Source organism: Aspergillus heteromorphus (assembly GCF_003184545.1).
Source record: "Aspergillus heteromorphus CBS 117.55 chromosome Unknown BO70scaffold_1, whole genome shotgun sequence".
In the NCBI taxonomy this organism is placed as follows: domain Eukaryota; kingdom Fungi; phylum Ascomycota; class Eurotiomycetes; order Eurotiales; family Aspergillaceae; genus Aspergillus; species Aspergillus heteromorphus.
Genome location: NW_020290406.1, coordinates 631,473 through 655,249, shown reverse-complemented (window position 1 = coordinate 655,249; position 23,777 = coordinate 631,473). Strand labels below are relative to the sequence as shown.

General features: G+C 55.0%; 10 protein-coding genes across 10 annotated transcripts; 5 read left to right on the top strand and 5 right to left on the bottom strand.

The window, feature by feature from the left end:
* Positions 1 to 72: 72 nt before the first annotated feature.
* BO70DRAFT_424912 (anaphase promoting complex subunit CDC23) lies at positions 73 to 2,802 on the bottom strand. The gene is made up of 4 exons (XM_025547635.1): positions 2,445 to 2,802; positions 1,659 to 2,379; positions 1,423 to 1,606; positions 73 to 1,371 (listed from the first exon to the last, which is right to left on the bottom strand). Exons 1-4 carry the CDS (start codon positions 2,546 to 2,548, stop codon positions 320 to 322), a joined length of 2,061 nt encoding a protein of 686 aa, XP_025403905.1. The 5' UTR covers positions 2,549 to 2,802; the 3' UTR covers positions 73 to 319.
* A 188-nt stretch (positions 2,803 to 2,990) lies between these two features.
* On the top strand, positions 2,991 to 4,326 carry erg20 (bifunctional (2E,6E)-farnesyl diphosphate synthase/dimethylallyltranstransferase). Its single transcript, XM_025547634.1, has 2 exons — positions 2,991 to 3,193; positions 3,273 to 4,326. The coding sequence occupies exons 1-2, from the start codon at positions 3,074 to 3,076 to the stop codon at positions 4,194 to 4,196; spliced, it is 1,044 nt and encodes a 347-aa protein (XP_025403904.1). The 5' UTR covers positions 2,991 to 3,073; the 3' UTR covers positions 4,197 to 4,326.
* Positions 4,327 to 7,072: 2,746 nt separating this feature from the next.
* On the top strand, positions 7,073 to 9,417 carry BO70DRAFT_424909 (arylsulfotransferase family protein). The gene is made up of 3 exons (XM_025547633.1): positions 7,073 to 7,566; positions 7,621 to 8,909; positions 9,094 to 9,417. Exons 1-3 carry the CDS (start codon positions 7,168 to 7,170, stop codon positions 9,176 to 9,178), a joined length of 1,773 nt encoding a protein of 590 aa, XP_025403903.1. The 5' UTR covers positions 7,073 to 7,167; the 3' UTR covers positions 9,179 to 9,417.
* On the bottom strand, positions 9,411 to 11,057 carry BO70DRAFT_4209 (NMT1/THI5 family protein). Its single transcript, XM_025547519.1, has 4 exons — positions 10,761 to 11,057; positions 10,526 to 10,697; positions 10,323 to 10,472; positions 9,411 to 10,258 (listed from the first exon to the last, which is right to left on the bottom strand). The coding sequence occupies exons 1-4, from the start codon at positions 10,793 to 10,795 to the stop codon at positions 9,587 to 9,589; spliced, it is 1,029 nt and encodes a 342-aa protein (XP_025403902.1). The 5' UTR covers positions 10,796 to 11,057; the 3' UTR covers positions 9,411 to 9,586.
* A 1,196-nt stretch (positions 11,058 to 12,253) lies between these two features.
* BO70DRAFT_282372 (glycogen synthase) lies at positions 12,254 to 14,568 on the bottom strand (the record flags this gene model as incomplete). Its single annotated transcript, XM_025539044.1, has 4 exons — positions 12,254 to 12,371; positions 12,435 to 12,630; positions 12,681 to 14,043; positions 14,104 to 14,568. The coding sequence occupies 4 exons, from the start codon at positions 14,566 to 14,568 to the stop codon at positions 12,254 to 12,256; spliced, it is 2,142 nt and encodes a 713-aa protein (XP_025403901.1).
* Positions 14,569 to 14,936: 368 nt separating this feature from the next.
* On the top strand, positions 14,937 to 15,418 carry BO70DRAFT_348581 (uncharacterized protein; the record flags this gene model as incomplete). Its single annotated transcript, XM_025541617.1, has 2 exons — positions 14,937 to 15,229; positions 15,313 to 15,418. The coding sequence occupies 2 exons, from the start codon at positions 14,937 to 14,939 to the stop codon at positions 15,416 to 15,418; spliced, it is 399 nt and encodes a 132-aa protein (XP_025403900.1).
* A 422-nt stretch (positions 15,419 to 15,840) lies between these two features.
* BO70DRAFT_4039 (uncharacterized protein) lies at positions 15,841 to 16,716 on the top strand. Its single transcript, XM_025547054.1, has one exon. The coding sequence runs from the start codon at positions 16,187 to 16,189 to the stop codon at positions 16,637 to 16,639; it is 453 nt and encodes a 150-aa protein (XP_025403899.1). The 5' UTR covers positions 15,841 to 16,186; the 3' UTR covers positions 16,640 to 16,716.
* On the bottom strand, positions 16,671 to 18,250 carry BO70DRAFT_357305 (quinone reductase). The gene has a single exon (XM_025542004.1). It carries the CDS (start codon positions 17,796 to 17,798, stop codon positions 16,794 to 16,796), a length of 1,005 nt encoding a protein of 334 aa, XP_025403898.1. The 5' UTR covers positions 17,799 to 18,250; the 3' UTR covers positions 16,671 to 16,793.
* A 907-nt stretch (positions 18,251 to 19,157) lies between these two features.
* Positions 19,158 to 19,541, top strand: BO70DRAFT_282003 (uncharacterized protein; the record flags this gene model as incomplete). The annotated part of the gene is made up of 2 exons (XM_025539032.1): positions 19,158 to 19,250; positions 19,371 to 19,541. 2 exons carry the CDS (start codon positions 19,158 to 19,160, stop codon positions 19,539 to 19,541), a joined length of 264 nt encoding a protein of 87 aa, XP_025403897.1.
* Positions 19,542 to 19,935: 394 nt separating this feature from the next.
* BO70DRAFT_357302 (vacuolar protein sorting-associated protein 54) lies at positions 19,936 to 23,723 on the bottom strand. Its single transcript, XM_025542003.1, has 3 exons — positions 23,348 to 23,723; positions 20,447 to 23,285; positions 19,936 to 20,382 (listed from the first exon to the last, which is right to left on the bottom strand). Exons 1-3 carry the CDS (start codon positions 23,565 to 23,567, stop codon positions 20,187 to 20,189), a joined length of 3,255 nt encoding a protein of 1,084 aa, XP_025403896.1. The 5' UTR covers positions 23,568 to 23,723; the 3' UTR covers positions 19,936 to 20,186.
* Positions 23,724 to 23,777: the final 54 nt, after the last annotated feature.

Genomic DNA, 23,777 nt, shown 5'->3' with positions numbered 1-23,777 from the left:
GCTATACAGTAGTACTACTAGTTATTGAATGTGACTCCAGTGATAAATTACAGGTCACTACCTAGTTATTACCACCACATCAACTCCCCACAATCACATATGTTACGTACGAGAAGATATCTATGAAACATCCGGGATCATCATCATGCCCACCCACAAACGCCTCGCTAGTCCCGAGGGAAGAAGAAAAGAAAGCTGATGTACAAAGCACACACACACACACACACACACACACACACACACACACACAGACAGACCACACAGACCACACACGCTTTACGCTTTACGGCTTCACGCTCAACAAGACAAGAACAGAAAATCATTCACCCCCTTCCCTCCTAGCCCTCACATCCCTCATCAAAGCCTTCGCCTCCTCGACCTCCACCCCATCCTGACACAATTCACCAGCCAACTGATCGGCACGCTCCAGATCGCCATTCCTCAACGACCATCTCGCAAGCCACAGTCTCGCCTTGGACGTCGTCGCCGTAACACCGGTCCCATGCCAGGCCTCCTCCTCGTCATCGTTCTGCGTCGACGACTTGCGGGCACGTCGAGAACTCGACTGCGCTTCCGTGACGGACTGGCTATCATCGTCGTTGTCGGCCATATCGGACGACGCGTCCTCGTCGTCCTGCTGGACAAGCTGGCCGGATTCCTGCTGCAGGGTGAGCTCCATATAAGTCGAAGCTTCTTCCTCGTCCCCGAGGCGTTCGTACAGCGTGGCGATTTGATGGAGGGTCTCGGGGTCGAGGATCTTGCGTTCGTGGCCCGTGACGCTGCCGACCTGGGAGGCGTCTTCGGCGTAGTAGGACCCTGCGACGAGGGCGCGTTTGAGCGCTTTGATGCTTTGTTCGATCCGACCCATCTTGGCGTAGCAGGAACCGACGGCCTGCCACATTTTGGGGTCGTAGGGGCGCAGGGCGGCAGCGCGTTGGTAGTAGAAGAGGGCGTAGAAGGACATGTCCAGGACTTCGTAAGCTTGGCCGAGGCCGTACCACGCGCGGTAGTCTTTGCGGTTGACGTCGACGGCGCGGCGGTAGGATTCGATGGCCGCGTGCGTGTTCTTCATTTCGATGTACTCGTGGCCCATCAGGGTCCAGGCGGAGAGGAAGTTGCGGTCGAGTGTCAGGGCGCGTCGGAAGTACATGACGGCTTTTTCGTGCTCGGATTTGAGCGAGTAGTAGTTGCCGACTACGCAGCAGGTTTCGGGGCGAAATTTGTCGGTGGCGGTTGCGATTTGCGCGACGAAGGCGAGCTGCGGGCGCGCGCCCATCACGTACAGGATGTTGGAGTAGTGGTCCAGACTGTCGAGACGGTGCGGGGAGGTGACCATGATGTCTGTGAATATACTTGACGCTTCTTCGAAGTCTGTGGGTATTGTTAGCATGGAGCACAAAGGGTGTTCGGTGGTCAGGTTACCTTTGGAGTGGTAACATAGCAGCGCTCTCTGGGTCTTTAGAAAAGCGCTCGCGGGGAAAATGTTCTCCAGTTCCGACAGCGACTGGTAGGTGTCATACGTGGCTTGGTAGAGCTCCTGGCTGCAGTATACGCGGAATATGAGAGTCATGATGTTCAGAGGGAGAAGTTTGACCACTTGGTTCAACTGCGGGGGCAATCAGCGACACATAGCAACGACGTGTTCCGAAGCGACCTACATCTTCTGTGCTTGCAAGGAGGTCATTCAGTTCCTGCCACGCCCCCCAATGGAACGGGTTTAGATGAACGCTCCGTATGAGCCACTTCTTGGCCTCGTCTTCGTTTCTGCCCTTGAGGAGAATGACGCCATAGAGATACTCCAGCCAACCCTGGTTTCGATCTTCTACCTCCTTCTCCCGCCGTTCGGCGAACCACCCTTCTAGACCACGCGCCAGATCCGGTAGCTCTTTATTAACCGTCGACCCCCCGTCTGCCGGGCCCAGCACCATTTCAGTCTCCTCATCCTTGCGCTTCTCCCCCGCCAGATACTTGGCGTACAGGGCGAGGAACAACGACTTCTGACTGAGTCTAGGGTATGGATTCCTCGTCAAGCTGTTGTCCTTGGTAGCAGCATATGCGGAAGCCTTCGACTTGCCCTTTTGAGGTGTCAACGACTGTCTAGGCTTCGGGTTCGGCGACGTGGACGAAGTAAGCGGGACGGGTGAGATGGTCGGGGGGAGAAACACCGCGGCGCAGCGGTCATACTCGCGGGTATCGAAGTAGGATTTTGCCAGGAGGTACTTGTATGATTCTTGCGTTTCCAGCGCGGCTTCGGGGGGATCTTGGGTTCGGAGGTAGGGGTTCTGGGGGGTCGAAGGAGCTTCGGGGATGTCCATCGGAGAGTCGGGATCGGTGTCGTAGGCGTCAATCGGAAGAAGGGAATCCAGCATTTCCGCAGCCCTGGTCCAATGAGTCAGTACTTCGTCGTCCCAAGGTGGTGGACCGAGATATGCGTGCAAGCGTACCATTTGGCAGATTGGTATAGACAGCGTTCGGAGCATTTCATCGCCGCATCTTCGAGCCGGAACCTGAGCTCCTTGATATTGTCGTCCGTGAAAGGGACAGCCATGATGAGAGAGACGTGCCGCGCGCACGCGAATGAGCGATTGAAACGGATCCCAGAGTCGATTGTCGCTAGTGACGCGCCGCGACCATAATTCGATCCCGAGGGTTGGGGAGGCCCAAACACGATATAGAGGTCGCGCTAGAGGAATTCGGGGGGTTCCAGCACCGGCAAACCGCGTCGGAAGCACCAGGGAATAAAGTCGCCGATCCGAGAGAGAGGAGGAGATGCGCTTGAGCTGCGGAGGGACACACAATGACCAGTTGCAGAGTTGAAGAGCAGAAGAGCAGAAGAGCAGGTCAACAACAACGGCGAGAATGGGGAATTGCCTGTTTGGGCGGCGGGGGACAAACAGAACAAACAGCGGGGTTTTCCGCATTGGGCGGGCAACAATTGTCTATCGCCATACTATTGTTCTGGCTTTCTTGCTTCTTCCCCTGTCCTTCCCCACGGCCCCTCTCCCCAATTCTCTCTCCCCTTTCTTTTTTCCTGGCTTCACCTTCACAGCACCCTTTTGTGCTCTTCCGCAGGATGTCCTCCACCACCGCTCGCGCCGACTTCGAGGCGGTCTTCCCCGCCTTGCGCGAAGACCTCCTGAACTACGCCAAGCAGTACAAGCTGCCCCAGAACGCCCTCGAGTGGTTCGAGAAGGTGGGTTGCCCAAGCGTGCTCCCCTTCCTTTACTGTCTTGGAATCAATCAGACAGCTGACACCCCAAATCTACACACAGGTCCTCGACGTCAACGTCCCCGGCGGAAAGCTCAACCGTGGTCTCTCCGTCCCCGACACCGGCCTCGCCCTCCTGAAGAAGCCCCTGACGGATGAGCAATTCAAGCACCTCAGCCTGCTGGGCTGGCTCACGGAGCTGCTCCAGGCCTTCTTCCTGGTCAGCGACGATATCATGGACAGCTCGATCACGCGTCGTGGCCAGCCCTGCTGGTACCGGCACGAGGGCGTCGGGCTGATCGCCATCAACGATGCCTTCCTCCTCGAGTCCGGCATCTACATCATCCTCAAGAAGTACCTCCGCTCTCACCCGGCGTACATCGACCTCGTCGAGCTCTTCCACGAGACCACCTTCCAGACCGAGCTCGGCCAGCTCTGCGATCTGATCACCGCCCCCGAGGACAACGTCAACCTTGACAACTTCTCCATGGAGAAGTACATGTTCATCGTCACCTACAAGACCGCCTACTACAGCTTCTACCTCCCCGTCGCCCTTGCCCTGCACTACCTCCAGCTCGCCACCCCCGAGAACCTCAAGCAGGCCCACGACATCCTCATCCCTCTCGGCCAGTACTTCCAAGTCCAGGATGACTACCTCGATGCCTACGGTGACCCGGCCTTCATCGGCAAGATCGGTACCGATATCCAGGATAACAAGTGCTCGTGGCTCGTCAACCAGGCCCTGCAGCGGGCTAGCGAGGACCAGCGCAAGGTCCTCGAGGTCGCCTACGGTCGCAAGGACAGCGAGCTCGAGGCCAAGGTCAAGGCCATCTACCGCGATCTGGATCTCGAGAAGGTCTACAAGGAGTACGAGGAGACGATCGTGGGTGAGATCCGCACCAAGATCGCCGCCGTCAACGAGTCCGACGGTCTGAAGAAGGAGGTCTTCGAGGCCTTCCTTGGCAAGATCTACAAGCGCACCAAATAGACACTTCATTTACCCTTAATCTGGAGGAAAGATACCCCTGCCCCGCCGCCCGCCTCATCATCTCTCTACATAGTGCCTAGTGCCCTACATACCATACCCCTTCGATATAGATTAGTTAATTGACTGAGACGAAGTGCATTAAATGGTTGTACATGACTGTCCCCGTTGAACTATCCTACGAGTATGTTGATGTCATAAAGCCTTACCTCAACAGTTGCAAACTTACAACATCCGCCCAATCCCCTCAGCCCTGACGTACTACTAGGCCGGAAACTCAGGGGCTGAACCTTGCGTATGGCATTTCCTCCTCCATCCCAATCACCAATTATGATCCCTATGGCAAGCAACGGCGCTGGCTCGAAGAAAAGCAAGCGTCGCAGTCTCACGCCTAACGAACCTACCGCCTCTTTGACGTGCTTCCCAGGATGAAGGAGCTCTTTGACCAAGCCTGATTTTCCACGAGATGACCGTATCCGGATCAAGTGGGAATATGCCTGCTCGAACGTGGGACTTCGCCTACCATTTGGAGGCGATCTCTGACATCGGATCAATGGGGGGGAGGGGGGGGGGGGTTGAGGTCATAAACACCTGTGGAGGAGTTCCAGAAGGCATACGATGCCATGGGATCCGCCGATTAGCTTAGTATGTAGCATTTGGTGAGTATGTCCTGCTTTTCTTTCCCGGTAGAGCGGATAAAGTGACACTCTGTTGTGCGAAGTAGAAGACATGGGGCTTGTGCCATTTAAGGAGTACGTTGATCTTGCCAGGGGAGATCTGCTGCTCGTTCTAGCGATGGAAGGAATTGTTTGTAGATGCGATGCTCGATTCCAAGGGAGGGATATTACCCTATGGAGTCTAATGAGCCGAGTCATAGATACATTTCCATGTGAAATTTACCATATCCCTTAATCACTAAGCCTGATGCTTGAGGGGGCCATGCCCGGCTTCGTTAACTGCGAATAGATAGAGCCTGTTGTGGCATTATATGTGGCAGTAAAGTTCACGAAGACGCCTGTCTCTGAATAGACCTACCATAGTTCCAGACTGTTCGCAAGAGCGGTCTCAAAGGATAGTGGTGACTGTAGGGTATCGTTGTGTGAATATCTTGCTGTTGATTCATAGTTCTTGGAGACGTTGCTTTAGGTTGGAGGATGTACCGATGGGCGTAAATTGCGCACTCTGAAATAGAAAGACCTCTTCGGTGAGGTTTGTATCGCGTCCAATGAAGGCCAGTCCGATCCGGCCCAAAATGATACGGTGTGGATTTGCAACCAGCCACTGAGATATCTCCGAATCTGCAGGCTGCCATAATTTACTAGCCGGTCATAAGTCCACCGGACTAAGCCTGTAAAGTCCGACAACAAGTAGTTAGCAGGAAACGATAATCCCAAGACCAGGAAGAAATAGTGTTTTATAGGAGGGTAGGAGGGATATCTGATTTCCCTGTCATCTCTGCCCCAAATGCCAGACTCCCATTTCCGACCTGCATAGGGGTGCTTGTCGAGCTGGCATTCCGTGAAGGACTGAAACGGGAAACCACCTGTGACCGATGGATGGCAGCCTGCAGAGACCTCGGAGGTATTCCTGCCTCGTCTGTACCGGAGACGTGCGATAAATTTGGCCAAAGGATCGTCAATACTGCAAGAGTCCGTCCGCATAGTGCAGCCATATCCCGGCAATATTCTGCGCCCATCTGTCTCTGGATTATGGGGAGCCGTTTATAAATAGCAGAGCCCCTCCCAGGGGTTTCACCTGAGGGTCGAAGATCATCGTTTGTCGGTAGAGCACGTATGGTCAAATCGGAAGAGATCCCCCGGATTCAAGGGACGCCATCTTGGAACTCCACAGTCGACACGACCCTGAATCCTGGGGGCCAACTCAGCCGAGGGAAGAAGCGTCATTGTTGTTCTTCAGGGAAAGTTGAGTGGCAGAGGAAGAAGATGACAAGGGGAGGGAAAGAATGGCATCATCGCCCCCGAAGTAATCCACCCCGCCACGTGCCTTCCACTTCTGGCACCGTACTACTTTGTACTTTGTACCACCAAACAATCTTAACCTTCTTTTCATCTACGCCGTACATGTCTGCCTGCAATGCTCAGTCTACCACCCGATCCTCACTCCACGGATATTCCCTCTTCCACCCCTCCATGATACTCGATTCCATCGCGCCTTTCCCCCTCAACAGCGGCAGCGCCAAGTGGAGACCGACTGATTAAGTCCGAGGCCAGCAGTCCTTCATCCCTCCGGCTAAGTCGGGCACTACAAAAGCCACGGAAGCCGCCACAGGAACCACAGGCGATCAAGTGGGACGCGCCCTGTCCTAGCACCAAAATCAACCAGCGATGGGATGTTTAATTGGACCAGGTGATCATGGGTTTATAGGACTATGGCACGTCCGCCGACCACCACCTCCTTATGACCGACCACAAACCGCCCGATAGCTAGGGACCCGGATCCCAGCCGGATCCCAGCCCGGCAGGGAAATCACCAGGCAAAAGGGGGACACGCCAGAAAAATCTCATGTCGCCGGTCGGGAATTTATCTGCTGCAGGACTCGTCATCGCTCGTTCTATCTTGGGAAATACGGGGACGAAGCGCTCAGCGGGAGGCTGCGCCCACGCACTGAGCCTGTCATAGTGCCATGAATATGATACCAGGTGCCAAGGTGGACCGTTTCCGCTGGCCTTGAAGACTCGAAAGCTTGAAGCCAACAACCCTCCCTGGAGTCCCTGGTGGATCATCGGGAACGGATGGCCACTGTGGACCTCTCGCGAGTCGCGCCGCTTTTATCACCGTCACCAGTCACAGACTAGGCCATTACTATATGATAATGGCGTCGGCTATTTTCTCACCTCCATGTCTCTCTCCTCCTCCCCCAACATCTGGTGGTGTTGTTTTTCTTCCCGCCCAATCCTCGCGCCAATCCATGTCTCCTAACAACCGGTAGACTTCCCTCCACCGTCCCTGCGCCATGATGCTGGTCAGTCCACTAGTCGCTCTAGCGACTCTACTGACCCCTGTCTGGGCGGACATGGGACCCTACTTCCACAACGGTATGTATGAAGCAGGAAAGCTGGGAGCATGGCCCATGGAAACCTACCGTTCATCCTCCGCTGTCGGCGCGGCCATCAATTTCGTCGCATATAATCCCGAATGTCAGGACGGCCAGTACTACTTCATCGCCCCTCGCGGTAAAAGCGTGCACAAGCCCGGGCCGATGATTCTGGACCACGATGGCCATCTGATCTGGACCAAGCACTATGGACAAACATACAACACCAACCTCTACCGATATAAGGGGCAGGATTATATAACATTCTGGGTGGGCAACGACGGAATTGTCGGACACGGCCACGGGGTATACTACATGGTACGATCTCCCTTTTGACTCCCCCGCCACTCTATCTCTAAGTGTCGCATACAGCTCGACTCCTCCTACAAGGAAGCCTACAAGGTCCAAGCGGCCAACGGCCTCAAAGGAGACATTCATGAATTCCACATCACCCTCGACGAGACGGCGGTCTTCACGATCTTCGACCTCCGGCAAGCCGATCTCCGCGCCGCCGGCGGCCCGAAAGACGGCTGGGTCTGGGACGGCACGTTCCAAGAAATCGACATCGAGACCGGCGAATGTCTTTTCCAATGGCACGCCTCGGAGCACTTCGACATCGGCGACGTCGTCCGCGGTCGCGAAGGCGCCGGCGGTGACAAAGACAACGCGTGGGACTTCTTCCACATCAACAGCGTCGACAAAGACGCCAAAGGAAACTTCCTCGTCTCCTCCCGCCACGCCAGCTGCCTGGTCTACATCGACGGTCGCACCGGCGAAGTCCTCTGGCGCCTGGGCGGCAAAAACAACAGTTTCACCGACCTCTCCGAGAACACATCCAAAGGCGCCACCGACATCTCCTGGCAACACCACGCGCGGTTCCACAACAACGGCACGGTCATAACCCTCTTCGACAACGCCTCCCGCGGCGTCGGCGCCCCCTCGTACGTCAGCCGCGGCCTCTACCTGGACATCGACCAGGAACACATGACCGTCAAGATCCGCCACGAGTACTGGAACCCCCACCATCTGAAAAGCCAATCGCAGGGCTCCCTCCAGATCCTCGACTCCGGCAACATCCTCGTTGGCTACGGCTTCAACGCCGCCTGGACCGAATACACCATCGACGGCGACGTCGTCTGCGACATCCACTTCGGCCCCGCCCGCGAATTCGGTCGCGGAAACATCGAGTCCTACCGCGTCTTCAAACACCCCTGGGTCGGATTCCCAAAGACCTGGCCCACCTTTGAGGTCTTCAGCTACGGCACCGCAGCCAGCTGGAACGGCGCCACGGAAGTCCGAACCTGGGTCTTGCAAGGCACAAACAACCCCAACCCCAAACCCCACTCCATAAACGAGGTCGAAAACGAGGAATTCACAACCCTCTTCACCACCCCGAAGTCCGGCTTCGAAACCCTCCTCCCCATCCCCCGCAACGCAACATTCAGCCACCTCCGCGCCCTCGCCCTCAACGGCACCGGCCACGTCCTCGGCACCACCAAACTCGCGATATGGGACCCCGATTCCGACTCTGCCCTCATCATCGGCGGCGATAATCTCCCCGCGGATCGCGATGACGGTGACGATGATAGTGACGGGTCCGGGAGGCTTCACTCCCTCATTTCTTCGATTGTGAGCTTCTCGGGCGCCGTGTTCCTGGCTGGGTGTGTTTGGGGCGTGAGGCGGGTTCTGGCTAGACGGGCGGAGGGGAGAGGCGGTGGGGATCGGGAGAGGGGGGTGTTTAAGCCCTTGGGGGAGGGGGGTTTGAGAGGGATATGGATATGGAGGGGGCGGGGAGGGCAGTGATGGGGAAGAAGGGGTGGAGTTTTCGACGCTGTTGAACTTAAGGCATCTGAGGGCCGGGTCGACTTTGGAGGGGAGTTTGGGGTACGGTGAGCGCGGGAGGCTGGATTCTACCAGTGCGGAGAGATGATCTGCTGTGATGTGATGTGTCTTGTCTGGGTGTCTGGGTGTCTGGGTAATGGCACCTTTGCTTATCAATTACTAGACGTGTTTGGTCTGGCCATGTCGTGTTGTTCAGCGTCTTTGATATATACTTACTTACTTGCATGTATAGTTGCTTAGGATTTATAAGATTAGGGACGGAAGATGATGTCCAGCTTAGATGGTGTCATGGCACACCAGTGCACCACCATATTCTAACATTGTTTACGCAGTATAAGACTTCCGACGATGTTAAGTAGTTTGAAAGATCATATCATCAATTGCATAGTCATAACGAGTGCTGCCTAGCATATAGCATGTCTGTCTGGGCCTGTAGTGGTCTGATCCAGAACCACATCAACAAGTGGCCAATGGCCAGTGGCCGGTTGGTGTGGAGTTAAGCCGAAGAAGCGACCTCCAAGCGCTTATAACCGCCCTGGTCAGCAACCTGCTTCTGCAGCTCGGCCATCCGCTTCTGGTCGCCCGTGGGATCGGTCGAGTCCGCATCCAGCGCCCAGGATAGGTACTCGTTCGTGTAGTTGGAGACGAAGTCGGCATCGAGGATACCGAGACGCTTTCCGTAGTTGGTCACCTTGGCCCAGTCCCGACTGACGTTCTTCAGGTCGCGACTGAAGTAGGCGAACGAGCGCTCGAAAATCTTCCGGTTCACCGGAGTACCCATGATCGGCTTGATGTCGACGTATTCCTCGTATGCGGCGGAGGGCTCGGCGAGGACGTAGTCAGTGGCGCGCTTGACGGCACGCATGAACCTCTGGATTTTCTCGGGGTTGGCGGCGATGAAGGCATCGTTGGCGATGTAGAGGATGGAGCAGAAGCAGCAGCAGCCGAGCTCGGCGAGCTGGTCGATGCGGAGCATCTGGACGTCGTCGCGGGGGCGGTTCTGGGTTGCGAGCCATTCCGCGAGTTCGACCATCTGGACGTTTTCGAGGCCAATGCCCGCGTGGATGTCGCCGCGGATGATGGCTTTTGTAACGTTCATTCCACATCGGACGGCGGTGTAGTCGTCGGCGGTCATACCGTAGTACTTGGTGAGCTCGTCGATCTGGATCTATTGTTTCAGCCAGGTTAGTATTTTGGACAAGTATCAGATGTCGGGTATAAGAACGACGAACCTTTCCGAATTCACCGACGTAGCCGATTCTCTTTCCCTTCAAGGAACGGAAATCCTCAGTGATACCGCTGTCCTTGAGGTACACCACACCGGTGAAGGGCTCGTCCAGCAGAGAGCCGATCGAGGTGACGGGGAAGTTGCGGGCCTTGGCCTGTTGCTTGATTAGATGGATGCGGCGTAAAAGAACAGGATAGTGATCCGTACTGCAAGGGTATGAATCATAGCCTTGAAGCCCATATCGACCTTGCCGCTGCCGATGATCTCGGTGACATCGGAGGGGTCATTGGGCTCGAGGAGAGCAACCTTGAGGCCTTCTTCCTTGAAGAAGCCCTTGATCTGTGCGAGGTATAGGGGGGCGTGGTACGGGATCGCGTGCCTTGACACAATTCTTAGCAATGATTCTACCTATATACATAGTCCCAAGACCAAAGATGTATACCAGTTGGTGAGGAAGGTGATCTTGTCAGTAGACATTTTGGCACAAACTCAAGTGAAGAACAGAGTTCTGGAAACTGTCAGCAACAGAGGGATCAGATCCCTCTCGTCTCTGTAGGTCTAAATTAGGGGGACAATCAGTGCCACGCATGTCCTTTCGCTAGTATTATCTAGATCAAGTTTTGACAGTATAATCTCAGAACGACCGAGCTCCTATCCTCGTCTTGGCTGGATGGAATCCCTGACCCTTCTATAGTCCATTCCGCCCCGTCCTCAGTCTGCAGACGAGAGACGGAGACGAAGATGACCAGGAATGATTAAAGCCAGGAACCAACCAGCCAGGAAGTCGAAGACAGAATCTCGAGCCGGACACCTGTCATGCGCGAGCAGTGACTGTTATACAGTGTACGATACCTTGACCCGTATGAACCCATAGCGAAAAGACCCGGAGAGCGCGACCTCATTGTGAGTCGTACCGAAGGGATTGAGAAACCGAATTGATGGATAGTAGAAGAGACTTGGATGAATAGACAGTAGTGGGATCTGAGTAAAGCTTGAAGGAAGATGGGGAAGAGACGGAGGATGGATGAAGGGAGGGGAATCGGCCATAAATACTTTGGGGCGGGGCACCACTTCCCAAACAGGCAGGGACGGGGTTGCAGCTTCTCGTCTCGCTTGTCTGTCTCACCGGACGGGAAAAGAACACCACCAACAAGACCCCTCCACGAGATCGAGGCCCCGGCTCTATTGGGGCATCCCCTTCGGACTGATGTGCTCCTGTTAACTTTGTTCCGACTCTCTTGGCCTGCTACTAGTCGCAACAATACGTATTCCCCCGCTCTCCGACCCGCACTGGACCCCGATGACTCAACAACCCCAACAGTACCTCAACCGGATCCCTGGGTGTTCGGAATAATCGGACGATCTACGATGACTGAGGGGGTTTACTGCGGTGGAGTCAGCTCTGCTCGAGATCTGCTCCGTCCTCCTCTCCGCGCTATAATTGAGTACAAGCGACGCATCCTCACGCTCAAGAAGACTTCTGCCCATCTGTCTCGACGGAGAACGATCTGAATTACGCCCCAGTTGACGTGGGTGGGATACAATCAGCATCGTGCATTGACTATCTCAACCTGGACCTACTGGGGTAGGGTCCAAACAGAAGGTACAATTCGCTGGCTACAACGTAGAAGGACATATGCAAACAGAAATGCAACAATGCGAGGACAGACGGATTAGGCACATGATGGGAAAGGACAAGGCACGACACCCTCGGCGCTGGGGACCTCATCGTCTAGATCAGGTGTAGCTTTCAAGAGGCGATGCCCTGTCCGTAACGTAAAAATGCAGGGTGACCAAAAGCAGTATTTCATAAGCAGTCGCTGAGAGAAGATAAGTCGAATCAAATGCAAGCGGCAATAAGCGTTGGTTCGTGGATGACAGGTGATGAAGAGTTGAGAGTTCGTGCTGCAGAGCGTAACAATACATTGCCATCGATCAACTGTCTCCATTAACCGACAACTGGTCAAGCGGCGAGGCCGGTCGATCCGTGTTCTTCTTCGTGCGCAGGGTGAGGGGGAAGTAATGGTCATCCGGCTCCTCTTCTTCGCTAGTACTGATATCGAGTTGAGTTAGCAGGACGCCTTATGGTTTTCATGCCCGAGGGGAGTGGACTTACGGCAGTCGCCATGCGATGTAGTCCTCCGTGCTGAGCCCTTCTTTGACTTCCTGCAACGACGCGAAATCTCCGGGAGTCATCATGCCAGAACGATCCCGAGGGGAGCCAGGGACCGACAACGGCCGCGATATCTTCTGTTCCGTGCCGCCGATGATATCGTGGATGTCCTCGGGGCCCTCGAAGGAAGAGGGATAGGCTGTATAAAGGGTTAGGATGGAACCAAGGACTGGACGCAGATGCACATACCTCTCCGGAGGGCCAGCTGTCGAGCTTTCACATATTCCAGCCCCATTCTTTTCCAGTCCAAGAGATCGCTCAGGCGCTCCGTTCGGTTTCGCTGGTTGATCCGCTGGCGCCGACTCTTCTCGGTGAAGTTGTACATGAAGTCCGTCAGCTGGTTGACGGAGTCATCCACGCCCTTCATCCGACGGTCCACGATGTAGATCCCGTAGTCGGACGAGTTCTCGATCAACTCCTCCATGTAGCAACCAAAGCCAGACAGGTTGGTGGTAATACTGGGAACACCCATCACCGTGCATTCCGCCGGCGTGTACCCCCACGGCTCATAGTAGGAGGGGAACACCCCCAGGTGCGTGCCACGAACGAAGTCATCGTAGTCCAGTGGGAGCACGGGGTTGGAGGAGTTGAGGAACTCCGGGTGAAAGACCACCTTGACTCGGTCGGAAGCGTGATTGAAGAGATGCACACGACGGATCTGGTTCAGAATCGGATCTTCGTGGTCGTTGAGCATATTGTGGGTGACAATCGGGGGCAGGGAGTGCCGCTTCATTGCAAAGAGTCTGCGACGGAGAAGCACCCGGTCCTGACTAGTGATCAAATCCTTCTCGTCCGGCATGTTGTCACCTTCCTTCCACGCGAGACAACGCTCGTACATTCGTCTTCCAATCCCCTCCTCAATCATCTCGATTGTATCGCGCAAGGACTTCACTACCGCCTGGCCTTTGAGCGCCTCGACAGTAAGAGACGACGTCTGGGCGGGCATGATAATGAATGCGACAACAGTCATCTTAGATCCACTGCTCTTCAGACGATGGTTCAGACGGGCTAGCCCTTCGATGAACATGTCGACTCCCTTGTTTCGGAACTCGTAGCGCCCGGAGGTAAACACATAGAGGGTGTTTTCTAGGTCAAAGTCATTCTGGCCGTAGAAGTGGCCCCGGACGAAGTCATTGATCTTCTCTTTAGACTGGGAATGCAAGTTCTGGAACTCATGCACCGCCGAGAACTTCTTCACGTTCAGCCCATTGGGTAGCACGCCGTCCGGCTTCCGTTTGAGGAGATGTTCGCTCTCAAAGGCTGTGATGTGTGAAACCGTGGTGAATACATCAGCTGTATGCGCTGCGGCACGCTCAATGCAGTACCGGTGATAGATGCCTCGCTTGCCAGCCTCTGCATCCACATCGAAGAACTGCAGGTTGTTGTAGAAGTCAACAGACCCGGCGCACAGATACCGACCGAGCAGAGTCGCATGGGTAGTGAAGATCGTCGTCAGGTCCATGTGCCGCCTTTTTGTCAGCGGGAGGGCCACGCCAGCCAGCCACTCGTGGAAGTGGGCGACAACCGCATAGCGCCGCTCATGCGCAATGAACTAGAGAGCTGTTAGCCAAGGAAAGCCGGGAGACGTGCGCCCGGTCATGCCAGCACATACTTCACCTAGGAACCACGCCACAAGGTAGCCGAAGACAATCGCCTCGTTCGTCTCAGTATCGGCAGCGGGTGATGGAATGCCAGCCGCATTCCACAGATCGCCCTTCCACTCGTCCAAGTATTTGTAGCCAGTGCCCGTGTCGATGAGGAGCACGCGGGGTGCCCCCTCGATCAGCCAGCGACCGTAGACGATCTCGATCCCGCGCTCCTTCATGGACTTGATGGTCTCGATCAGGCGGGGATTGGACGGGGTCAGCTCCTCCACCTCGACGGCGGCCGACGCACGATTGAGGGGGCCGATGAGGGTGTAGCGCTCGCCATACTCTGCGGTAGTCACGGGGGCTTTGGATTTCAGGACCGAGTAGATACCTCCGACCCGATTGGCCACCTCCGTGGCTATCTCGAAGAGAAGATGGTTGCGCACATCGCGCTTGATAGGCTCGTGGCCATTCTCCTCACTGGCCATTGCGTGCTTGGGGAGCTCGTCCAGGATTCACCACTGCGGTCTGTAGGGAGAAGGATAAAAAGGAAGGGAAGAAGGCAGTACCGTCGCAATAAAAGGCAGCGACCGGGAAAAGTCGGCGACCGGTGGGTTGATGGACTAGGGGGAGCAGAGAGGGAGGTGAGATGGTGACGTGCGGGGAAGGGCGCGGGTGGGTGGCGGGGAACGAGGGAAAAGAGGGAGAGGGAGAGGGAGAGGGAGATTATGAGGAAGAGGAGGAGGTTGGACCTCGTAAGGGTAAGGAGGGTTTGGAAAGCTGTGGAGCTGGACAGGAACCGCAAGGAGGGGAACGTGCTCTTTTTTAATCCAGTTCCCTTCTTTGTACCCCTCCAATGGCTGCGACCAGGGCGCGCGCAGGCAAAGGTGTCTCAGGCCTCGCAGGGTTGGAGTTGCACGGACGCATCCCCGGTTCTGGCGATGGCCCCCGTGGAAACACCCGGCAAATCACAGCCCCGGTTGGGCCTGGCGATTGCAGAATCATCCGACCAGATGAGGAGGAGGTTGCAACGCTGCGCGACGGGTTCCCAGAGCGCATTGCGCGCCTACGCCGGTTCGGTTTACGGTGTAGTGCTGCTGCGGTGCTGCTGCGGTGCTGCTGTAGTGTTGCTGTACTTGGTGTGCACCGGTAAGCCGTGCTGCAGGGGTCTTGAGAAAGGGGGTGGGAAAGCGTTGAGGGCCAGCTTTGAGGTGGCACAATGGAAAATTCAGACAAGACATCGGCAAGTGGGAAATAGCACCCACGGACGTCCGGGTGCACCTGGCGCAAGTGGTGAGCTCTCTGCCAGTCAGTGGCTCTGGTGGAATCCTTGGTTGATGGCCAAACCAAGTTCTCTCCCCGCTTGGCTCCGGCGCCGGTTTGGGCAAATCTGGGGAAAGCTGCCAGTCCCGTGACGTCATCTCTCTTCCCGTCGTGTCAATCCTGTCAAACCCATGCGAGTGAGCAGCCACCGTGCTGCATTGCTCTGCAATCACGACGGGAGGATCGCCCTGAGGTTGGACCATCATCCGGGCAGGGATTCTACAGAGGAGGAGGGTACAAGTTTGCCATCCACCCTCCTGTCATGTTGCGCAGAACTCAGAACTCAGAACTCTCTCATACGCAAATGGAATTTAGCAGTGTTCACAGAGAGTGAAACAGGATAAAGATGACGGAGATGTGATCTTCCATTTAAATAATACCCCATCCAATGCGTTCCTGCCAAATACTGACAATCACTGCCTCAGTCTTAGTCCCCACCATACTTATTTGGAAGTCAACAATCCCTTTGTCCTTCAAAGAACGCCAGTCGCCCAACAATCGCAGGGAAGAGAATACCACATCGACCCCCTACACAAAGAGAGGCCTCGGAATCCCTGCTTCCCAGCATTCTGCTAGTTCCACCCTCAAAATCACAGACCCCGCGGTTATTTTACAAGGCTGAATCTGGGCGAGGGACATTCAAAGGACATATGCTCTCAAGCCATTGCTCCGATATCCGTGGGAACTGTGTCAGGATCTCCGGATTTTTGGGAAACGATGTAAGTCGTCTATGAGAGCGAGATTCTGGGCTCTTCAAAATACCCCTCCCCCCCCCTCGCAATAATGCGGGGTTCGGTATGGTGGTACCCTTTCGCTTTCGACATTCGGGGACGTCGATGGCCAGCAAAATACTACTCTTCAACTCACCCGAAGCGCCTATACATTTCCAATCTACATGCCAAGTCTGGTCTTCTACTACTAATTACGTTTCAACCCCGCCATCGATCGATCATACAGATCTCGTGGGCAATTGCTTTCCGATTCGCAAATAGCTCCAATCCAGCAATGTCCCAACAAGCGACCCTACATTCGAACTCCGCGGGTCGCGGTGTAAGTCTTAACGATCTCTGGAGGGCGGATTTGCCTGTAAATGCAACCGCCTCTATGATTGCGGAGTCTACGCTGTCTAAGGTTACCTCCCGCCTCAAGCGAGAGCGACTAGGCCGCTGGAAGACGGAGCGCCGCTCACAGCTGCTGTTGCGACAAACATCATTCCGAGTCAATTTACGATTCTGACGATCTAGATTACTATTTGCGATCTTCTCAGTCATGCTTTCAATTTCATCAACCAAAACGACTCGGTCAAACAATCAACAATGTCATCAATCAATCTCCTACCAACCCCGGTCCATGTAGACAACCCCCCCGTAAGCAAACCAAACTAACAGTACTAGGTCAAGACGACAATCTTTCCCTCAGCCGCGTTATCCTCCATGCACTGATGGGCCTCGACAATGTCCTCGATCTGGAACACTCTCCCCACCTTGACCTTCAACGAGCCGTCCTCGACCTGCCTGACCAGCTCCCCAAACGGCATTTCCACGAAGATATCCTCCGTGCCGCCATAGCGCGTCAACTTAGTCTCGTTAGGGATCAACTCCATCGGATTGACCTTCTCCAACAGCCACTCGTTGCCGACAATCCCGGCCATGGACACGACGCCGCCGGGCCTAACACACCTCAACGAGTCCCTCAGCGTGACGGTCCCCACCAACTCCAACACCTTATCATAAAAATAGCTTCCCCCGTCGCCGTCCCTCTCACCGGCATCCCCAATCTGTCGGGCAATCTCGCCATCATCGATCCAGACCTCCTGGGCGCCCACCTCCCTCAACAACCCCTCCCTGTCGCTCCTTCTCGTCGTGGCCCCCACCACGGCCCCCATGCCCTTCGCGATCGCCGCCGCCGCCAGCCCCACCGACGTGGTGCCCCCCCGAATCAACACTCTGTCCCCGCGCTTCACATCCAACGACCTCACCAGCGCGCCCCAGGCCGTCTGCAACATTTCCGGCAACGCCCCCAGCACCTCCCACGGCAGACTCGTCTCGACCACCCGCACCTGCTTCGCCGGCACGACCGTGTACTCCGCATAGCCGCCGTCAAAGGCCCGGCCCATCCCGCCCATCACGGTGGCCACTTTCGCCCCGGTGGGGAACGCCTGTTCTAGGCCCGCCGCCGCCCCGGCCACTAGCCCGACCGCTTCGATGCCCAGGATGCGGGGGAATTGCACCGGCGAGTGGCCCTGTCGCGTGAAGAGCTCGGAGCGGTTCACTCCGAAGGCTTTGATGTTGATGAGCACTTCGCCGGCTTTCGGGACGGGGATCGGGACGTGCGTGAGTTGGAGGACGTGGGGGGGGCCGGGGGTTCGGATCAGGATCGCTTTCATGGTGGACATTTTGCCTGTGTTTCTTTTTCTTCCTTCCTCGGCTACAAACAAACGAGAGGTAGATGGGTAGATATGTGGTCAGGGTAAGTTGGGTTTCAGGTAAGATGTAGACGACCCTTTATGTTCAACGCCCGTTCCTTGCAACGATGGTAATAGGAACTATCATTGCTCGCGATAAGATGAGGGGGTAAATCTTCCTCGTGTTCAGCTACGGAGGCGCAGTACCTAACTATATATCTCTACACGAACGGACCAAACAAACACCCCCAGCCCCGGTATCTCCGGCTGGATGACCGTCAAATCCATAGCGCAAACGATGCAAACCAGAATATCGTCAAAGCGCTCTCGGGGATCCTAGGCTCGGGGACAAATCAAAACAGCCAAGTCGAGGTGGTGGTGTTGGATGCGCGGCCGTGTATGCGAGGGCGGAGTTTAGCGGCGGAGGCCGAGACTGTTTGTCCAGTTTGCACTGTTGGTACCATTTGAGTAGTTTGCACCATTAATTTACCTTGTTTGTCTGCCTGACTGTGCCTCAGGCACCATAGATTAGTACTATGCCAATCGGCCCTTGTAAAGCGATGAATTGTATGTCGAGTTCAGCAAAACACATCTAATAATAGTCTCCATAACAGTTAGTCGCAAGAAGATCTTGTACCCCCCAACCAGTCTCATCAACAATCCAAGCTCGCACAGCATCTCTCGCACCTGCCAGTAACCGCCCAAGCTTCCCGCAGCTAAAAGTACGCTAACACATCCAAGAACAACCAACCAACCAACCATCCCACAGCCTGAAACACAACACAATAATCCCTCAACTACTCTCCTGGGCCAGGTAAGGTAGACAGACGATGGTTCCAGATCCTTCGATCAACCAAAACCAAATGGATGGATATCTTGTCTGCAAGCAAGCAAAGCATGGTACCTGATACCGGATCAGAGACAGACATCCCTTTCCATGAAGTCATGGTGGGGAATATGACTTCATGATGGTGTCAGATCAAGCACCTTGTTGAGGTCGATGAACACATCGATTGCATCTAGGTTGGGGGGGATCAGGGATGGATGGGTATAAGTAGGTAGAATCTAGGAAGGGAGGTCTGGTTTTGAAGAGTATCAGTTCAATTCTCACTTCAATCAATCAATCGGTCAATCAATTGTGGCAAGCATATTAAAAATTCGCTGCTAACTATCAATCCCGCTCTTTTTCATCATCTCCTAACCTAAACAAAACTAAGGTACGTACGTTCTCATCACCACATCAACACCCACCATTTATTCATATGACAAGAAAAAAAAAAAAAAAAAAAAGACAAAAAAAAATTAATACAAGCCCTCCAGCTCCAACCTCTCACAAACAAAACCATCATCATGCCCCGCGGCGCCGAATACGACAACGGAGTCCCCCAATCCGACAACGCCATCGACCCCGGCCAGACCAAGGTCCACGGCACCAACCCCGAGGTACGTCTTTCCTTCCCTTCTCTACCCCCCCCCCCCCCCCCCCCAAAAAAAAAGACACAAAAAGAGACACACAAAAAAAGAAAGAAAGAAAACAAAACCTAACACCCCCCCCCCCCCCAGAACGACCACCTCAACCGGGTGCAACGCACCGCCGAACTCCCCGAGGCGGCTCAGAGCAGCGGCGGCACGTACAGCGCGCAGGGCAGCTCGGGGCCGACCAAGTCCGGAAGCGGAAAGGGGGGCCATGAGCCGAAGACGCTGGGGGAGAAGAAGGGACTGGGGGCTCAATAAATAAATCACTTTTCCGAACAGGGAAGATATTGGAGTTTGGGGATGTGATGTGAATGATTTGATGACGATGAATGTATCTATAGTATAGTATTCTCTATGATGTACGTCTTGAGAAAAGAAAGACGTGAACCTCCTGGGTGAGGGAATGGACTGAGTTCATTATATTATATTATATTCTTCTTTCTTTCTTTCTTTCTTTTTTTTAATGGTATGATTCTGGGGTGGGTAGATCTAGGTAGGTGTAGTAGATGTTGACAGGAAGACTACTTACTACGCCTGCGGCAAAAGGAGAATGAACTCCCCGCCCTAGGAGTAGTCCTTCCCAGGCCTACATACCTCGCCTCCAGACACTCCAGACAGACATGTAAGTTGAAAAGACAAGTACTTCAATAATTGCAGGTTAAATCGGATTAATATCTATATAAGAAGATGAAGAAGAAGCCAAGCTGTTGGATGGTATGCACAAGTACGCCAGTCACATCGACCAACAAATCAGAATTCTTCCTGGATGGCTGTACAACCCCAATCCCCGGACCACACAATCCAGGATGGGAGGGAGGGAGGTACCTGCAGCGATAGGAAGGATGTGTGTATACAGCGAGCCGTCAAGGCTCGATCCGAATCGCCCGGCATTTCAGATTCAGATTAGCTCTTGGACGAAGACTGGTTCGCCTCAGACGACGCCTTCGGGCTGGGGGTGTTCGAGGAGCTCGAGCTCTTACTGCTGCCATCGGTTGTGATTTTCTTCTGCTTCACGAGGTCGAGAAGACGCTCGCCTAGGTCGCCGAAGCCGTCGATCTTGCTCAGCTTCGTTTGCAGATACTCCGCGTCTCGTTGGAGACTGCTTGTTGTTAGATTGGGTTGTGGGTTGTGCTTATAGCAGGGAGGGAGGGAAGTATACATACCGTTGCTTGCCGCTCTCCGAGGTGAGGGTTACCTCGTCGTATGCCTTCGTCCACTGCTCCCGGTAGCTCTTGAAGACGGGCTCCATGATCATCATCACGGTCATGTCGGGAAGATGCTTGCTTAGCACCCGGTGCAGCGTTCCCGTCTCCTTCGCCAAGGTCTCCATGTACGGGCTGACACCATTGGCCCCGGCGGACGCGTTCCAGTCGATCTTTTTCATGGCATTGACGTGAATGGCTGACCGCGATCCCATGATATCCACCAGTTTCTCATGGATCCCCGACTGATGCTCCTGGTACAGTCGCTTCACCTTGTCGAATTCTCCCATCAGCGGGCTAGACGGTGCGTGACGACGGACGAATTCTCGGATATACGGGACCAGAGCAATGACAAAGCTCAACGCCTGTGAGGACAACGCAAGGTGCTTGGTGGTGATATTCTTGAGTCCCGCACTCCTGGTGGCTCCGGCGCCCAGGATCAGCTGCGAGGACCGAGAGTTGAACAGCTTCAGCGACTCCAGAAGGCCAGGCGCAATATCCTGCATCATGCTGGGTATGTTCGCCATTATGAACTGATACTCCTCGATGCTCTTCATCATCGCCACTCCGGATTCCGAGAGGATGTACTTCTGCTCGTCGATCACGGCACTGCGCACCTTCTCTTTCCCAGAGCCGTTGACACCGGTGCTCGCTGGGGGTTGTCCTTGGCGGCCATTTGGAGACAGCCAGATTTTAGACGCCTCTACCCAGACCTCGACGTCTCTCGTGCTCGCGCTAAGGATTCGATCCAGGACGGCGTTGTCGGCTTCTCCGAAGTCCCTGGCGTCCCAGCGATCCGAGTCCATAACTTCGACTATGCGGCGCCGTTGTCCATCTCCAAACCGGTTGATATAGTCCCGGATCTGGTTACCGACGACGGTCTTCAAAGCGGTACCGCCTCTCCCGGAAATCGCCTCGCACTCGTCGGCAAATAGCCGGTTGAGAGTGAAGTACTTGAGGAAGTCCTCCTTTTGCAACTGAGACGTCTGCTCGGATCGGACCTTCAACACCTTGGTGACCTGAGATTGAGCAATATCAACAGCCTGGCCAAGGAGACTAGACATGTCCAAGACCTGCAGAATCTCGTCTTGTGCCACGACAGTTGTCATTGTGCGGAGATCGGGAGTGGCTTTGCCAGGTCCTTGGGGGTTCGGGCTTGGAGGGCCGGATCGCACGCCGATAGGGTGCGGGTTCTCCAACCCACTGGCGATATCGAGAAGGACCTTGACCTGCACACTAAGTCTCCGAAGCGACTCACTGATGCCGGTGTAGACGCGAGCTAACATGTTGTACGAGTCCTGGGCGTCCAAAGCACGAAGATTGCGCGCAAGTATGGATGACTTCTCCTGCTGGCTGAGCTGCTGGGATTTCTGTGTGGATACAGATACCACTGACTCGTTATCATCATCGCTGGAACTGGGCATGTGTTTGCGGATCAGACTCTTCATTTCACGCAGGACAGCAGTCTTGAATGCCGTTGCTGCAGGTGTTGTGTGGTGTACACGAGCAAGACCAGTAAGGTGCATGTGCAATCTCGACCGCAACTGGTCATCAAATGACATATAAGCCGGGGGTTGCATAGCTCCTGAGCGCTGTGCTCCGCGCTGCCGCTGGAACGAAGAGCCCCATCGCTGTAGGGTTGCGTCTAGAGGTGCATTCTCAACGTGCTGCCTCAAATCTCCCAGAAGATCGCTCAAGAAACGGCTTTCGTAGCCGGTGCCGATACGGAATCTTAGATGAGCCAGGTCGTCAGAGGCACCTTCCAGCGCTTTGAGCTTTCGCAGATCAATTGCCTTTCTCGGCTGCTCCTGAGGTTCTTCTCCCTTTGATGGAGTAGGGGTATATTCACCAGCCATAAGCCGCTCCACCTCTTCAAGGCCATCTGCCGCCTCTTCGATCTTGCCGGTCTCGACCAGTTCCTCACATCGGGAGACTGATTGAACCACATCACGAAGCTGGGCCACCGCATCAGCGAGCATGCGGACATTCTCCCTCCGACGTCGCAGGTTCACAATCTTCAGACCCCCCAGCGCCATCTCCTTATCAATCTTCTGAAGGTCCTTGCGCAGGACTTGAATGCGCTTAACGGAATCCGCAGCCTCGGCATGCAGCTCGCGCAGCGACCCAAGCGCAGTGAAAAAAGATTTAGACGCAGTCGAGATCGAAGATATCAGGTGAATTTCAACCGTATCCATGTACCATGAGAGCTTTTCCTGCAAGATTGCATTCGTAGCAAGAGCCTTTCTGCCCGTAGGAGCCGGCTCCAGGGCAGCCCCATTTTCTCCTTTTGGCGAGACAATCTCAGACTTTTCCGAGACGACGTCAAAGGTTCGCGGGTTCTCCAGGTGGAAGTCATCCTCAAAGTATACCGTCGGAATCGTAGATAGGGGTGTGACTGCATGACCATGGCCACGACCGCGGCCAGACGACCGTCTCCTGCCCCGGGTGTCGTACGGAGAACTAGCACGGGAACTGTTCGATATCGCCGAAGGCCGTCGTTCCCGAGACCTTGGAGCCAAGGAGTCGGGTTCCTCGCCCTTGGGCGAAGACTTATCCTGCCCCCGTGCTAACTGTGAATCCTGATCCCCGGAGCTTTCTTTCGCCTGTTGGAAGACATCGTACAACGACCCCACCTGCGACAAGTAGGCTTCGAAGGCTTTAGGATCCACGCGCGGGATATTGGTCAACGTAACGGGGGGGATATCGCGAGATGTAGGAGGCTTGTAACCGGCTGAGGCCACGGCGGCATGCGGAACGAGACCCGTGCGGACGATCGGGGGTTGGAGGAGGGTAGAGATTGCTGCGTCGATTAGCATTGAGCCACACCGGATCCCCTCTCCGACGCTCTCAGGCTATACATACCATTTTGTCCAGACTCGGCTATGGATCCATGGCGGTAGGAGGGATCGAGAATGCCGCCAATACTAGCGATCGAGCTGGCAGTCGACCCTCTCCTTAAAGGGAACCTCTGAGACGACGCTCGCGGGGACTCGATTTGACTGAATGAAAAGTGTGACAGCGAAGGGGTCGATGTGCCTGACCCCAAGCTGTCGATCGACTTCCGGGGGGTCGCGGAGGACATCTCGTCGAGACCGAATTAGCGACTCCCTCGGCCACCGTGCTCTTCGGGACGACGTTATCTACACATGACAAGAGGACAGCTGGAGCTAAAAACGAGAACGAATGAGAGGGATCAGCGATCTGCCGAGGACCCCACGGTGCTGGGACGCGAATTGTGATACCGGACGAAGGCGAACAGCTGCAACGTCACCCTCGTCCCTCTGATACGGGG

What these genes read in the sequence shown, in the direction of transcription:
- BO70DRAFT_424912 (XM_025547635.1), bottom strand. Translation starts at nt 2,548, where the DNA reads ATGGCTGTCCCTTTCACGGACGACAATATCAAGGAGCTCAGGTTCCGG. An exon ending in TCCTTGCAAGCACAGAAGAT is followed by an intron (nt 1,607 to 1,658) that starts GTAGGTCGCTTC and finishes TTGCCCCCGCAG; the next exon opens with TTGAACCAAGTGGTCAAACT. An exon ending in GCTATGTTACCACTCCAAAG is followed by an intron (nt 1,372 to 1,422) that starts GTAACCTGACCA and finishes CAATACCCACAG; the next exon opens with ACTTCGAAGAAGCGTCAAGT.
- erg20 (XM_025547634.1), top strand. Translation starts at nt 3,074, where the DNA reads ATGTCCTCCACCACCGCTCGCGCCGACTTCGAGGCGGTCTTCCCCGCC. An exon ending in CCCTCGAGTGGTTCGAGAAG is followed by an intron (nt 3,194 to 3,272) that starts GTGGGTTGCCCA and finishes ATCTACACACAG; the next exon opens with GTCCTCGACGTCAACGTCCC.
- BO70DRAFT_424909 (XM_025547633.1), top strand. Translation starts at nt 7,168, where the DNA reads ATGATGCTGGTCAGTCCACTAGTCGCTCTAGCGACTCTACTGACCCCT. An exon ending in GCCACGGGGTATACTACATG is followed by an intron (nt 7,567 to 7,620) that starts GTACGATCTCCC and finishes TGTCGCATACAG; the next exon opens with CTCGACTCCTCCTACAAGGA. An exon ending in GGCGCCGTGTTCCTGGCTGG is followed by an intron (nt 8,910 to 9,093) that starts GTGTGTTTGGGG and finishes GTTGAACTTAAG; the next exon opens with GCATCTGAGGGCCGGGTCGA.
- BO70DRAFT_4209 (XM_025547519.1), bottom strand. Translation starts at nt 10,795, where the DNA reads ATGTCTACTGACAAGATCACCTTCCTCACCAACTG. An exon ending in CTATGATTCATACCCTTGCA is followed by an intron (nt 10,473 to 10,525) that starts GTACGGATCACT and finishes ATCAAGCAACAG; the next exon opens with GCCAAGGCCCGCAACTTCCC. An exon ending in ACGTCGGTGAATTCGGAAAG is followed by an intron (nt 10,259 to 10,322) that starts GTTCGTCGTTCT and finishes CTGAAACAATAG; the next exon opens with ATCCAGATCGACGAGCTCAC.
- BO70DRAFT_4039 (XM_025547054.1), top strand. Translation starts at nt 16,187, where the DNA reads ATGCGGGGTTCGGTATGGTGGTACCCTTTCGCTTTCGACATTCGGGGA.
- BO70DRAFT_357305 (XM_025542004.1), bottom strand. Translation starts at nt 17,798, where the DNA reads ATGTCCACCATGAAAGCGATCCTGATCCGAACCCCCGGCCCCCCCCAC.
- BO70DRAFT_357302 (XM_025542003.1), bottom strand. Translation starts at nt 23,567, where the DNA reads ATGTCCTCCGCGACCCCCCGGAAGTCGATCGACAGCTTGGGGTCAGGC. An exon ending in AGCCGAGTCTGGACAAAATG is followed by an intron (nt 23,286 to 23,347) that starts GTATGTATAGCC and finishes TAATCGACGCAG; the next exon opens with CAATCTCTACCCTCCTCCAA. An exon ending in TCGGAGAGCGGCAAGCAACG is followed by an intron (nt 20,383 to 20,446) that starts GTATGTATACTT and finishes AACAACAAGCAG; the next exon opens with TCTCCAACGAGACGCGGAGT.